Source organism: Rhipicephalus sanguineus, chromosome 3, assembly GCF_013339695.2.
Source record: "Rhipicephalus sanguineus isolate Rsan-2018 chromosome 3, BIME_Rsan_1.4, whole genome shotgun sequence".
Classification (NCBI taxonomy): Eukaryota; Metazoa; Arthropoda; class Arachnida; order Ixodida; family Ixodidae; genus Rhipicephalus; species Rhipicephalus sanguineus.
In genome coordinates, this window is record NC_051178.1 from 219206242 (window position 1) to 219221196 (window position 14955).

Here is a 14955-nt window from a genome sequence, read left to right on the forward strand (position 1 = left end):
ATAGAGGATCTTCACTGTTTGCAACGCTACGGCCACTTTCGCCACCATGCCTGCATATATATATATATATATGTGTGTGTGTGTGTGTGTGTGTGTGTGTACAGAAAAATAATATGCTTTTCAAAATTGCTGTTTGAAATCAAAGAACAAGCTTCCCAACCAGACTGTGCAGGCTAGGCCGCCCTATACCGCGATAATATAGCATTGTTTAATAACATTTTGGCACAATTACCGTCAATTTTAGAAAGTACAGCCACATTTAACCTGTTCTTCACCTGAACAATCCACCTGCAAACTTCGCAGTCAAAGTTTGGCGTTGTAAATACGATCAGTATGGAGAACCTCCTATGACACTAGTACCTTAAATTCTCACTTTTTAAACAAAACATCTGGCTGACAAAGCGCAATAGTCTTCAGAAGAAGCCGAGTGCCAGCCTTCTTACTGCAAGAGCCCTCTAACTTTCCGAAAAAGACCATGCTCAGTCGATTAATTTTTATGGAAACCACATTGAGGTGGCTGTGTATTATGAATGAGTACGAATTTATATGCTAGGTGTTGTTCCTTGCCCTCCTACTTTTACCAGATTAGGCGGAAGGAAAAGCGGTGAAGTGGCCCTTCGCTCCAGCCTACGGCTCCTCCTACGCCTACGTAAACTGTGTAAGCTCAAATATTCTTTGAAAACAGTGTGGGCAAATATAACGTTAAACTACCCCACATTGTTTCCCTCCGTATAGGTCGTTAGCTGTTAATGATTGGTCTTAATTTTCTGGGACATGCTCACAGCACCTGCTCGCAACACGACGCAACAAATGACGCGTAAGTGATCCACTGCGTAATCACCACTTTTGCGTGACTACGTAAAAAAAACAAAAAAAAAACAATAAAATATATGCAATAGGGCATATTGTTGGACATTGGTTTTTTGCTATCCGTAAAAACTTTTCGGTGTGCCATAAAATCGCCTCCTTATTACGCGACATGAGAAGTCTGCGAAAACTGGCGGCATTAAAATGAAGTGTGCACAATAAAAAGCGCATTACTATGCAGAAAAATTACTAAACTTTTTTTCGGAATAGCCAGACAGGGTCTCAATCTGAACGTAAGGCTGCTGGCCGATCACATTGGCAGCGGCTACTTATGGGAGCTGGCGAGATGGATTCATGTGCGTATAATAGCTACTTTAAGTTGTAGTACAACGATGTTTAGCTATTTTTGCGCGTATACAACTTTTTGTGAACTCATTCTTGTTGAGAGAGAGGTAGAAAGAGGAATAAACATTGTTGGGAACAGACACAATCTTTTGCAGGTGGGCAGTCTTCTAGTCCAGAAAACCGTAGACCCTGACAATCTCCCTGGTCAGGTGGATCAGGTTACGGGGCAAACTTGAAAGCTGGGCTTCTCAATGTGCTCGAGTCCACTGCCCTATTTATAAGCCGCCATGATTGCTGCAGGCTACCATATGATAAGCAAGGGGAAGCAGGTTAATCGGAGACTAAATCGGGAGCCTTTTTTCGCTGTCCTGGCTCGGCACAACTAAAGTGCTCGACACTTCTGCGCACTCGTCAGCTCATAGCAGCTTGGATAGGGAGCAGCGGCGATGCTATTCGTTTTCAAAAGAAAGAAACTAAATTTCCTGAAAGAGGAAGAGCGTTCGATCATGCTATAGAACGTGTACTGGATCCCGCCAGTCGTTGTGTCGCCGATTATGTAAATTTCAGGCCAGACAGAACAAAATAACATCTTGACAGATTGCTCTAATGTTATTCAGGCACTGCTTGGCAGTGGCCTTCTCTGCCATGCTCGAGCGCAAGGCGCGAAAGCGTCGCATGTAGGGAGCCCGCACCGCAGAGAGCCTACAGTGCGTGGTCATGAGACAAGGACACTCCTCACAGCAGAATCGCAGGACAGATCGCAGGACAGCAGAATCGCAGGACAGAAGTAAAATTTTGCCTCACTTGCCATTTCCCAGTCTGCAGCCGACAATGACCGCTGTCGAAGGTGGGGGGGGGGGGGGGGGCTCCGCCTCCCTAACTTTTCTCAGTGGGGGGCTAGCGCCAACCATGCCCCCCGGCAGATACGCCTATGACTATAAGCCAGTTACTATTGAGTTCCTTGCAATTTGCAAAACAATCATGCACGGTGCTTTAAACGGGGACGGCGATCGCGTTAGCAGAATATCAAACCACTGCATAGCGCCTGAACAGCCACATTTGTAAAGGGAGCTCCACTGCGAAGCCCAACACCTGAATTGTATGTCAGTCGTACTGTATACCTGCAACATTAAGCATAATAACAAATGTCTCGGGCATATAACCGCCACTCGGAATGCGTTCGCGACAAAACAGGAATTGAAGAAACGAAGAAATAGAAGCGTATGCGTGAAGCTAGATTGTATTCACTTCCTGTACAGACACAGGCGGCGGAGGAACATCAATTGGTTTCGGAATCTAGGGAGGTCGTGTCTGAGGTCAGCGAAGTTAGCCACCTGTCATTGTGGTTTGTCTTCTGAAAACAAAGCCACATCCAAGCTCTAAACCATCCTTAAATAAAAAAACTCGGCCCTTTCAGTGTGGCAATTAAGAAAAGAGGACAATAAATATACGACAGCAAAGATGAAAACACGAAACCTAGATTGAGTAACGACGCAGAGCGTAAATGATAAACCTGGCGAATGTATTTGTGCAGTTGCCTGAAGCGTGTTCAGAATGCTTTAGACCATGTGACTTTAAGGGGAGTACAGTTAAGACGAAGAAGAAGCAGACGTTTATCATCGCAGAGCTAGAGAAACGGCGGGACATATTTTGCTTGTTTCTGGACATAACCATACGAATTCCCGATGGTGCACTAGCATAGACGTAGCCATCGGTCTGAAAAACAGCAGTCGAAATGCTAACGCATACGCTATATATAGAGATAAGTCAACAGTGAAAAGATGAATTAGCGTAAAATGTTAAGGTATTTAAACGTACTGTGAAAAATGTTGAGCTATGAAGTTATAGGTTTTTAGAAAACTTGAGAACTTCTCCTTCATCTTGCTTCAGAGCGTGCTGCTGCATGATTGGTTTTTATTAGAGCGCAGCTCATAGGCGCCCGTTCCTGCGTTGAGCGGCGTCGCCGTTGGTGGCGTAACTGATAGACATGAAAAAATAACCAATAGACATGAAAAAATCAAATGACTAAAAAATACCCAAGACCGAATTGCATTTGAACCCAGGCCACCTGCGTGGCAGTTGAGTATTCTACCACATGGCCATGCTGGTGCTTGGAACACATTTGCAAAAAGACCCTATACACGTGTCATGTCGGGCAAGGAACCGCGTTAGCATATGTAACATAGCGTGGCAGAAGAGTAAGATAACCAATCATCACACCATGCTAATTGCGCAACGAGTGTGTGGTTTAATGCTTCCCACCCACTGCAATGTGCTCAGCCGTAATTCTTCATCGTCATCAGTCACATGCAGCATCGACAAAGTGCCCATAATATCTTGCAGACGTGTCGCTGATACCTCGCTTATCCGTAGGAAGACGAATAATGACGTAGAGGGTGCTGTCATACTTGACAAAAATTATGATTGATGGCGTAGTTGATACCTTGCGGAAAGCCGAAACTTCAAACGCAGTTGGCCTTGTCCCAACAAGAAGCTGAGAGTCCGCATTAGGCACACTTAGGGTTAACAGCGCAAAAAACCAATTCGCCCAGTCAGCCACTTTATTAAGTCGCATTCGGCAGCATCGTAATCGTGGGGGAATTAAAAAAATATTTCCCTGAAATGCCTCTTTCCTTGTGACTCACCAAATTCGTCACGGCGGCTTCTCCTCCTCCTTTCTTTGAATTGGAGGAGAGGGTGCGAAGCATATACACGCAAGCACCAAGGAACTCAGTTGCAGCCTTGAAGAAGAAAAGTCCGCTTGTCGAAACGTGGGCTACAGCACACTCAGCCTGTTTTCGAATTTTTCATTGCTTGTGTGCTTGCAATTTATGATTGTGTATTGTTGTTGCTAGGCGGTTACCGTTGCTTGAGTACAAAATAGCACTTCCTTGTTACAACGGCGAGTTTCTTCTATCTTTATTTGCTGTATATCTTTTAGTAGAACTCTGCAGTGTATTCAGCCTTCTTGTTTGCTTCTGAGTGGTTTCAATTTCGCTTCTATCGCCCCTTACTGTACCAGGAAGCGCTGTAAGTATGACGCGCATAAAATTTGTTTGAATGTTCTCTGATGTGACGGCCGATGTGATCGCGTCTAAATCAAATTGGCGGGCATTTCACGCGGAACAGGCACTGTGAGTTTTCTCCCCTGTGTTAAAGTGAGGTGAGACTTTGAAAATGAGTTTCAGGAATATGGCTGTACAGCCTTGGTAATAAAAGCTGTGCCTGTAAAAAGGAATTTTAAAGGTAGCCGCACGTTGCGTTGGAGCTCAAGATTAGTTTTAAATTTATTTAGTGTTTTTTATTTTTGTTTTTTACTTTTCATTAATATGTACTTTTCTTGTTAAGATCTGCAGAGCATTGCAATTTTGTACAAAGGTAGCAACCAATGCTTTACACAAGTGGAACTAAAGTTGTGAAAAAATTGTGAGCGTACAACAAAAACTACATTTGTTATGGTTTTTACGTTTGTTTGCCAACCATGAATCGTTTTTTTATACTAAGAAATACAAGTGCACCTTGGCTACTGATTCTAGTTCTAATTAGGTAAATGCCGCCAATTAGCGCATATAAATTGTTTTCTGTGCTGACTTTACTTTGCTTTTTCTTTCAATGTTTCCGGGAAAAACGGCACAAAAACCTTCAAAATTGTTGTCCTAAGGTAAACGCAGAGATCACGTAAAGGTACACCCACAATTCCTGTGAAGGTGTCAAAGAAAAATGACATTATTTTTGAAACCACTGCTACCCAGGTGTAACTCTGAAAGATCCATTAAATGAGTGCAAGATATGTCCACCAGCACTAGCCCAGCAAAGAATTTCGGCAATCTGACATTGGCAGTACCGGTGTGGCGTAGCTTGTGCGCCAGGGAGCGCGTGAATGCCACCTGGGCGAGCTTGCTGCAGGCGTACGAGTAGGTGGGGTGACGCACTGCCGTCATGCCGCGCGCCAGCTTGTCGGGGTCATCGAGTGTGCCTAGGTGGTGCATGGCTGATGAGACGTTCACCACCCGGCTCGGGGCACTCCTGCGCAGCAGTCCTGCGCACCAACATTGGTGTATCCATGTGAGATTCTAACGGAAGCGTAACTTGGGCCAGGACTTGAAAATACTATTTACACTAACCCATACTTACTCAGGCTATTTTTATTTTCTCCTTAAGCAACTCATTAAGTATGTTTAATTACCCAACTTTCTAGTTAGCGACAGAAAACCGAAATCATGAACCAAGAATTGTAAAGTACCTTCTCAAGCCACCAACGGAATTGTTTCCTGTATTATACGTCTCATGTAGTCCTTTTCTCCGCGTTGCAAAGAAGGCGCGCGAAATATGAAAATAAAGCCCACACGCCTTTGTTAAAGGGGTCATGAAGCACCCCTTGGGCTGGTTGAAAAAACACATCCTGCGGAAGGCTGACACGGACTATGAAGTGCTTTGCCAAATATTACAGTCGTGCGCGCTGCGTAAAGGCCACAACCGGAGCGCGAAGTTGCCGTTTCCTCAGGCACCCTCTTTTCAAACAATGGCTGGTTCTCACTCTCGTCGGTGGGCGGGGCGTCTGCCCGTTGACGTCGCGGATCTGCTTGTTCACGTCACAAGAGACATAGCATGCTTATTGGCAAATAGCCGACATAAATCAAGAGCGGTGTTTGGATCAGATGCGCTTGTTCCCGTTGACACTGTGTACAATAGTTCTTGTAGTTAAATACACGGGCTTATATATGGAAAAACTTCGTTGCGAGTTTTCAAAGAGATTGCATAATATTTAAAGCAGCGCAAAAGACAGGACGGAGGACAAGAAGTTGACACACGAATGCTTACTCGCAAGTGCCAGGTTTATTAGAAGAACCAAGAAAAAGAAAAAGAAAACATACAGAAGGTGTAAGAAAGGGAAAATAGACAACCACCCGTTTGCAGCACGAAGCCACAAGGAAATCCATACGGATTTCTCAGAAATAAAGCCTCTTAGTTGCCGAAAAATTCGTCCTGGTCCGGGGATTGAACCCGGGACTAACGCCTTTCCAGGGCGGTCGCTCTACCAATTGAGCTTACCAGGAAGCTAGCAATTGGCAGCGCGAGGGCGAATTCATCGACAACTCGAAGCAACTGGACACATATTGCAAATCAGTTCTGCGGAATCCTGCAAGGTGGCAGAAGGGTTAAGAAAGGGAAAATAGACAACCACCCGTTTGTAGCACGATGACACAAGGAAATCCCAAAAGAACCAACGAACAACGATAGGTAAACAGACTTTGGTCTTAACGCCAGATAGTCAGCAACAAGGTAAGCCAACAAAAACACCCGAAAACACAAAAAAAACACAAAATCCCAAAGCGTCTATCTACCCCGCCCCCAAAAAACTAATTTGGGTTCGCGACAGCGCCACTGAAGGAGAGCTGATGCAACTGTCCCCAGCATTCCTAATGAACAATGTTTGCATAACCTCACGCGCCTTACCAACTAGTCTTGGAACCTTACCAACTATCCCAGCTGTGGACCTTGCTTCAAAGAGATGACCCACTTCCAGTAGAGGCCAACTGTCTCCTGCTGAACTCAGCGCACCCGCCCACCGTCGGGCGTAACCTAAATTTGGCCACACTGCCTTTTCGGTATCGCAGCCTCTTGTGCTTCCTTTGATTCGATTAGTTTTGAATAGCATAACTGGACTCAAATCTTACAAAACTTGTGTATGGCGTTGAGTTCTAACGCCACGGATCTCGTGCTCACTTGATGGAGTTGCAAGCAAGTTCTTAATTAACAGGCCGACAGCGGTCCCTCGTGAACCATGAGGGTTGGATTATAGCTGAGGGTTTTAACACTATTATTCTTTTGACAGAGAAGGGGAACGATCATTTAACCCTTGGATAATACACTTGACGTCAAAGATATCCCGAAGATGGATTCAGCGGTAAGGTCGAAATAATACAACCTGAATTCCACTGTCAATTCACTGAGAGTACTTTTGCTTCCAGTCGTCTTGAAAAAACAGCCATCGGAGTGTGTTTAAGCCACATAATTTTTGGGGCGTCATGCAGGCCGATTTGAACACCTTCGGCTCCGAATTCTTCGTTTCGGCGTGTCATGCCGTTATAAAAATGATAAACGTGTGCCCTCTTGAGTGCTTCTCCATATAGCGACAATGCTTCGCTTGCCCGAAATTCGTGGATACCAGCGTAAAAAAAGGTACCTTCAGTTGGCCGAACGTATCTGCATTCTGTGGGCGTATGCTGTGGGACAATTTTAGTAATTTCTGCCACGAGCTGCACGCGTCCTGTGGCAGCAGCACGTTCTGAGCTGTTCTAAGACCGCCTGTGTTCGCATTGTAGGGGTCTGGGCCAGCCGCCGCGCAGAACCCCTCAGAGACGAGGACGAGACGCTGAGCACGGCCGCTCGATCTCCCCGTGCACCGAGCAAAGCGTCTCTATCATTCCAAGACTCGGCCGCGGCTCACTGTAAACGGCCACTGCAGAGCGCGAGCCGCAAGCGTGCCCGTGGACATCGTTCTCTTCTACCGTCGGCGCGCTCGCGGCTGCCGCTTCCATAGCATATAAATGTTACACACGCAGACACCACAGTTACAAGGAGATTGTAACGCGCCTACATTAAGTGCATTTAAAGCGCGCCTACTGTCGCGAGCTGCACGCAGGAGCAACAGCGCTTTCTGAGCAGCTGAACGATAATCTATTTCCGCAATTAGCACTTATTTGCTATTAGCGCTTTAGTGTGGCATACAATGGTTCTCTATAACTCATATTTTGTATTTAGTTGCTTTCATACTCGTAGACCACCTAGTATCTTCCTAATTAACCGTTATTATTAAGCATCACACCACCGCGTTAAAGCGAATGTCAAATGCGTGCCCCGATGTCAAGCTAATCTAGTAACGTTGGTCAAGCACATCCACAAATTTACCAGTGACATGTCTCCCGCCAAGTAAAAAAGTTAATGCACTTGCACTTCACCCTTGTGAACGTCCATGTGTACTTGGCACTCCCCTTGCACAGATGACGCAGTACGAATGAAAAAAAATATGTATTACAGTCCTCCTCAATGAAACAGCTGTTCTCCCGAAAATAATGGTTCGCTTGAATTGCTACTATATTAACAGCAGTAGACAGGTTGACTTGTTCACAATTCAGAATGTTACATACATACCACAGAAACTTGGCACACTGGATCCTAGGATTTGATAAGCCATGAGGTTGAATAACCTCATGGCTGTAAAGCAGTCAGGACTTAAGCTCATAGTAAAAGAAAGCGGGAAAACAAAACCACAACACACGTAGAAATGAAGGGGACAGGAGGATGCAGTACTAGCAACTGAAGTTTAACACGTGTTTGGGTTTTTTAGACATGTTTTTACTCTTTCTGTGACTGCGTGATTCTTTAATTTTGTAAGTTTTTCATACTGTGTGTGTATATCTTTCTGTGGTTTGCATTAAACTTCAGTTGCTAGTAGCGCATCGTCCTGTGCCTTTCATTCTCATTTCTCTGTGCTGTGGGGTTTTTTTCCGCACACTCTTTAACTATGAATACACATCAACTCGCCCGACTGTCCAGTTTAGGATCAAGTTTGCTGAATAAATCCGGTTCCACTAAGTGCCATTTTGAACAATGCGAAATTTTCAAATGCACATGCTACTGGAAAGGTTGAACGCATTATCATACATAACACTCTGCATCAATTCCAGTATTCGCCCAAATGCTGTAGAATGTAAGAAATGTTCGAGATAGTGTACAGTGAGGCACAGTGGAATGTTCCCACTATACACCGTCTCATACACAAGAAGTGGGCGAGCAACTCTTGCTGCTTTGCCAGAAATGGCTTCCTGAAAATGATACAAAAAAGTTCATTAAGCTTTCTGTGTCCATAAAAACGAATTTCTCGCCAAGGACTCACACTTCACTACACTTATTGCAGACCTTTTAACAAAACATGAAACAAATGGAAAATTTTGAGGCTGCTAAGTAGTTCCTTGTCAACTTTTCAAGTACACAGGGCGAAAAATACACGAAGGTAAAGAAATGCGGAACAACACCAGAAGTGTTACTATTGTCCTGTGTACCACCATTCGGGAAGATTACGATGTCACTCAAGTTAGCATTATAGTGTAAAGGGGTGTGAATTTTATGAGGTTTACTTTGTATTTAAACACGTTGGACACTAGATTCTTGATCAACCGCAGCTGCTCTGTTTAGGACTGAATATTGGGCAACTTAGTATTGATTCATGGCAAAAATTATCAGCATACTTGTAATGAGGACAAAAGAAGACCTGGACACAATACCAGCGTTTTCACCTTGTCAGAAGTTTTGTAAACAGTGAGAATACTGTGTACAGATAATAAAAACTATGGCAACATAATTGAAAACAAAAAACGAGAGGGAAGAAACAAGGAGATTCAACAAGTTCAGAAGAGTGGTAAGTTGGGCTAGTTGGTCATGATCCATGCTTTTGTAACTGCGCAAAAAACGGACGGAAACACGAAGGGCGAGAAAAGGACAAACAAGCGCAGTTATCAACTGAAGTTTTATTGCAAGAACGAGGCAATATAAATGGCAGGAAAAAGCGAGAGAGGGCAAAAAAAGGAGGAGACAAAAGGCACGAGGGACCAAATCAAAAAAACTTTTGCCACATCAGGCATGGCACACCCGTCATACAAAACCAAGATAACTTAACTCTTTATCATGTATGGCGACAGAGGGAACACTGACGCAGGACTCAGAATTCTTTTGAATATGCGCAGCCTCAATTAGTTCTCGCGCTCTTTGGTTCTTATGCCGGAACAACACAGAGGTATCACCAAAGAGCGGAGTGCAGCCGCATTTCTTACAGTGGGCTGCTAGATGAAGACCGGAGTGGCCTTTCAGAGAATTAAAATGTTCTCGAAGTCTAACATTAAGGCAGCGACCTGTTTGTCCCACGTAAACACGTTTGCATGACAAGGGTATGGAATAAACAACACCAGTGTTACAGGATACATAATTATTGACATGACTAACATTACATGTATCTTGCCGAACATTTTGCTGATTTGCGATTCGTCTGTCTAGCGCATAAAGTGGACAACTTGTTCCTGGCAGATATAACCACTTGGACGTCATATCTGCGCCATATCTGCGCTTGTTTGTCCTTTTCTCGCACTTCGTGTTTCCGTCCGTTTTTTGCGCAGTTACAATAAGCATGGATTCAACAAGGTGGTTCAGCAGGTTCAACTGACTTTCAACTGACTTATATCAATGCGATTGAAATAGCCTTGCATAACTAATACATCTCCTAAAGGCTATAAATATGCATATGTAACCCTGGCAAGTTCCAGTGCTGATATGTGACTAATGAAGTGACAATACCAAAAATTGCATGTTCTTCACAGAGAGAGAGAGAGAGAGATACGAAGAGGAAAGGCAGGGAGGTTAACGAAGCTTTGGCTCGGTTGGCTACCCTGCACATCATATGGCCATAATTATGTTTCGCCATATGGTCATAACTATGTGACGATTATGCCGCATGTCAACGCGCACAAATTGACATCGAAACGGAGGATAAAGACAAGCAAATCAAGCATGAAAACAACATAAACAGAAAATAAATCTGGCCTAGCTAAATGCACATTTCATTACATAACAGCGTGATAATAGCGCCTTTTCTTTTTTTTTTGCTTTAGTGTATACTCCTTAAAAGCACTCTACTTCATTTATGCTTTATTGCAAGGAATGAAATTATTGCTCGCGCATCGATTGGGCGGCCGTGCGAAGCTATATTCACATGAGTTTCTAAACACGCATTACACATCGTCGCTATGTGAGCCTAATGACTTTTCTTTCTTTCTTTTTCAATTTTGCGTTGCACTTTTCACGCGACGCAATGTGCAGAACGACACCTACACAGCTGCCCGAGCGACGATAAGGACGCACGAACAGAGGAAACATAAGTATTACTTACCATTGTAATCCCTATGGTACCGCGAAAGCAGCGTGCCCATCATCTGCTTGGCAATGTACACAGCGGCAGGCTCGCTTGAGTCGCCGGGACATTATTGTCACACCATATCCCACCCGCCGTAAGACCCGCAGTAAGGCATATTGCACTGTGGTCAAACCACGCATTTCACGTCCAGCGGCAAAGAGCAACACAAAACGCGCACACACGGCCGACACAGCTCGGCAGTTAAGAAGCGGCGTTCACAAGGCCAAGGTAATCTCATGACGGCTTTGCTTGGGCATCCCGCACGCTGCTGGGACCAGCCTAAAGCGACTGTCTTCTCGCGTTTTTCTTTTTAACGCGAAAGTGTTTTATGCCGGGGTCCACCAAGACTTTCATGACGTATTTCCGTCATGGAAGTACGTCAGATAAATGAACGCCATCAAATGGCAAAGAAAAAAAGCTATTAGAAAAAGTTCCGTTGACGAGAATCGAACCCACCACCTCTCGGTCCGCGATGATGGCTGGCGGGCGTTTAGCCCACTGAGCTACCGCCAAACACATTGTGGAGGCGACATGAACGCGCCTTTTATCTTTCACACTTGCCTCTCAAAGTGCTCTTGGATAGATGGATGCTATGAGCGCCCCTTTATAACGGGGCGGTGACATCTGTGCCTTTCTTAAAGTGCGCGAGAAGACGAGGACACAAGTAAACTGTGTTAGCAACAACTTGTAGGTTTGGGCGAGTCGGTTCATGATGCGAGAACTAGAAGCAGCGCGAAAAAAACGACGACAAAAATAGGAACACACACAACAGGTCAAAAATAGCTATGGCAGCCATCTAGCCTCGCACTGTAAAAAATGCGCATGCACACCCAAGTTCGGGCAAACTAGTTTTTTGACGTTTGGAAAATCCAAAAAAGAAAGAGAAATCGTGGAAGCTTATTTTATCGATAAAGCTGGAGATAAGTGTGTCAGCGCGGCGTCACTTAGTTTAACTACTCATGACAGATCTTTTCTCGATAAACACCTGCTAGTTTAGCAATACGCATGTCCGCAATCGTTGATTTTTTGTGGCGTTTTTTGTGTGACAAGGCGCTTTTGGTGGCATAGCTATAAGTGGTGATTTTTCAATAAACATTCAGTTGGCAGTACAGCGCTAGTCCTGTTGTGTGTGTTCCTATTTTTGTCGTCGTTTTTTTCGCGCTGCTTCTAGTTTTCGCACACAAGTAAAGAAACATTCAGAACACCACGGGCGCCCGTGGTGTTCTGAATGTTTCTTTACTTGTGTCCTCGTCTTCTCGCGCAGTTTAAGAAAGTTTATAGCAATGAACCAACTAGCCTGCCAGAACGTATTACATCTGTGGCACCAGACTTGGAAAAAAAAAAAAAAACGCGCCGCAGCAACGACCGTCCCATTCGGCGCGTTTCCAATACAAGTTTAATTTCGTCAATGCTTTAACACATCGTGAGGTGGCGGCTTTAGCGCAAGCCTCGCTCATAGCATCCATCCATACCAACAAATAGCTCTCCGACGCTCGTCTGGCTGTCGCACCGCGTTCCCCGCTCGCCCTCTGAGAAGCAACAGCCAGGCTAGAGGGAAGACACGACGCGCGTAGCGTTTCTCTTCGCATTTCACGACGCTTTGAAGGAGTGCATATCGAGCATTAGTGTTTATTGTGTGCTTGTTGATGCCATCTTTGCGCGGAATTCACCCATATGCGGTGTCCACGTATATGTTAAGAACTTCAGCCACCGCAAGGGTTAAGCCATGATCATGAGCGTTTGTCGTCGGTACGGAGATGTGCCTCTCGGCGTCAACGTGAATGCGATGCGTACACATCAAGCGATGCTATATCTGCCAAACAAACGTAGACATTGTACAAGCTCTCATATACCAATGCACTATAAACAAATAACTACTTCTGTGACATGTTTCACTTTCGTGCTATACCGATTCCTATGAAGGAGGGATCAGCCATGTTTTTTGCTTTTTTTCCCCTTCGCTCAAACCTTGCTTGTATCGCGACGCGTCTGATTGTCTGATGTGCTCGCTCTCGCCCACGGGCAGGCGGGCTGCAGCCGTCCGAAAGTCGAAGGGCATTTTATCTCGTTTCCTCCCGTTCACAGCGGCTGCTTAAAAAGAATCGCGTTTTTGTTTTCTTTTGAGTCGCGTTTTCTCCGCACGGGATTTTATTCCGCCTTGAGGCAGGCCGCCTTGGCCAGTTCGTTATCGAAAAGCGTATAGGGCTGACGCGCTGGAGTTTTGAGCACTGTGGCGGAGCCTGGTGGCGTGCGCCGAAGTTGCTTGGGTAGTCAAAAATGGACGCCGACCGGTGAGTTACACAGTTCTCACTTGCTTTGAGCGTTCTACTTAATTTTGCGCGTAGTTTTCAGACTCAAAAAGTGCTTAAAACGTACGCAGAAACTTGTCCGCTATGCCTGCAAAGCCTGACATGTTTGACGAGCGATCCCTGCTTCAAGAAACCGTGCCGAAAGCAGGCGGACCGGGCGACGGCTCTGAGCAGCGCGCGGTCCCGAAGCGCGGTCACCGCCGTTATTGTGGCGTGGTTAATTGCCACGAACATGAGGGTAAGGATCCTAATGTGCGGTTCTACCGGTTCCCTGGAAAGCCGTACGAAGTGGAGCGACGGAACCGCTGGATACGTGCCGTGCGACGTGTGAAGTGAGTACGCGAGAAAAACGCGGTCTGCTACGTAAGGTGCTGATTACTTTTCGATATATTCCCTTTGTGCAGTCCTGACGGCTTTTGTAAACTATTCATCATTTATTGAGCATCAATGAAAGCGAAGTTTCATTTAATTTTTAGGAAATATTGGCTGCTGCATTGTATTACCTACACTTAATTTTTCATTGTATTACATCACTTTTTTTTAAATTTCATCACTTCTTGCTTCCTTTTGTTTTCATTGTTTACTTCAGTTGCCCTTTCTTGCTGTTTATTTCGGTCAGAAATGTTTACCGTGTGGGTGGTCGAACCATGGCAAACGTTTTCAAACGTAAAAAAAAAAACGACGAGCGTTATCTTTAAATTTGACAAGGTTAACACGCCACGGTGAGTAAAATGAGGCGGAGGCGGCATTTCCGCTAAAAAAAATCTCCTTTGTACAGCAATAATAATAAAAAAAGCTCATACCATGATTTGATGCACTGACCGCAGGAGAAAGCAGTGTGGGCTCGTTTAGGTGCGGCGAAAATGTGGAAGGAAGCTCGTTATTTGTAGTGCGCCTCCTGACCCGCTAGCTCCTCGTTTTATTCCTGTACTGTGAACCGTGCTCACTGTGGGGCGCAGAAAAGAGCGCCACTTTTAATTTCCGGACAATAACCCCGCTTTGCCAAACAACAAACATTGTGCGCGGTCGCTCCTCGATCGCCACCGCACGCTGACAGAATTTGACGAATTCCCTAGAAGCAAATGTTCAGATTTACGACCGGGCATGGTGCAAATGTGTGTTTGCGAATGAATGCGGCAGAAAACGGCACACGGCGCGAATGCGCTCATTCGGGCCGCCGACGGCTAGCCTGCGTCACTGGACCTTTCCTGATTCCGTTTCGTCGTGTAATGCAAATAATTTCGGCTTTCTTAACAGCAATCTCTTAGTTTATGCACTGTCGCTAATCGCGCGAGCATGCCTCGTAGAATTCACCTCGAGTTCAACATCGTATGAGATTCGCTGCACTTGCGAGTTGCAGCGCGCCGTACGGTCCCTTCAATCTCCTGCACGTCGTAAAGATACTTCGCGTTGAAGAGCTTCTTGCCGTTACGCAGATTGCTTGGCCTGAAGAACTCAGCCACGCCAGAAATTGGCCGAAATCCAAAGCGCAGCACAACCGACAGCGGCGGCTTCATTGTGCATCTG

At 45.3% G+C, this 14955-nt stretch overlaps 1 protein-coding gene across 1 annotated transcript in view; it reads right to left on the reverse strand.

Moving 5' to 3' along the window:
- The window catches only part of LOC119388314 (retinol dehydrogenase 12), a 187807-nt gene that overhangs the window by 85210 nt on the left and 87642 nt on the right, over positions 1-14955 (reverse strand). The window contains exon 5 of the mRNA XM_037656014.2: positions 4997-5191. Coding sequence (XP_037511942.1) covers positions 4997-5191 — 195 coding nt within the window. The remainder of the gene's footprint in view (positions 1-4996; positions 5192-14955) is intronic.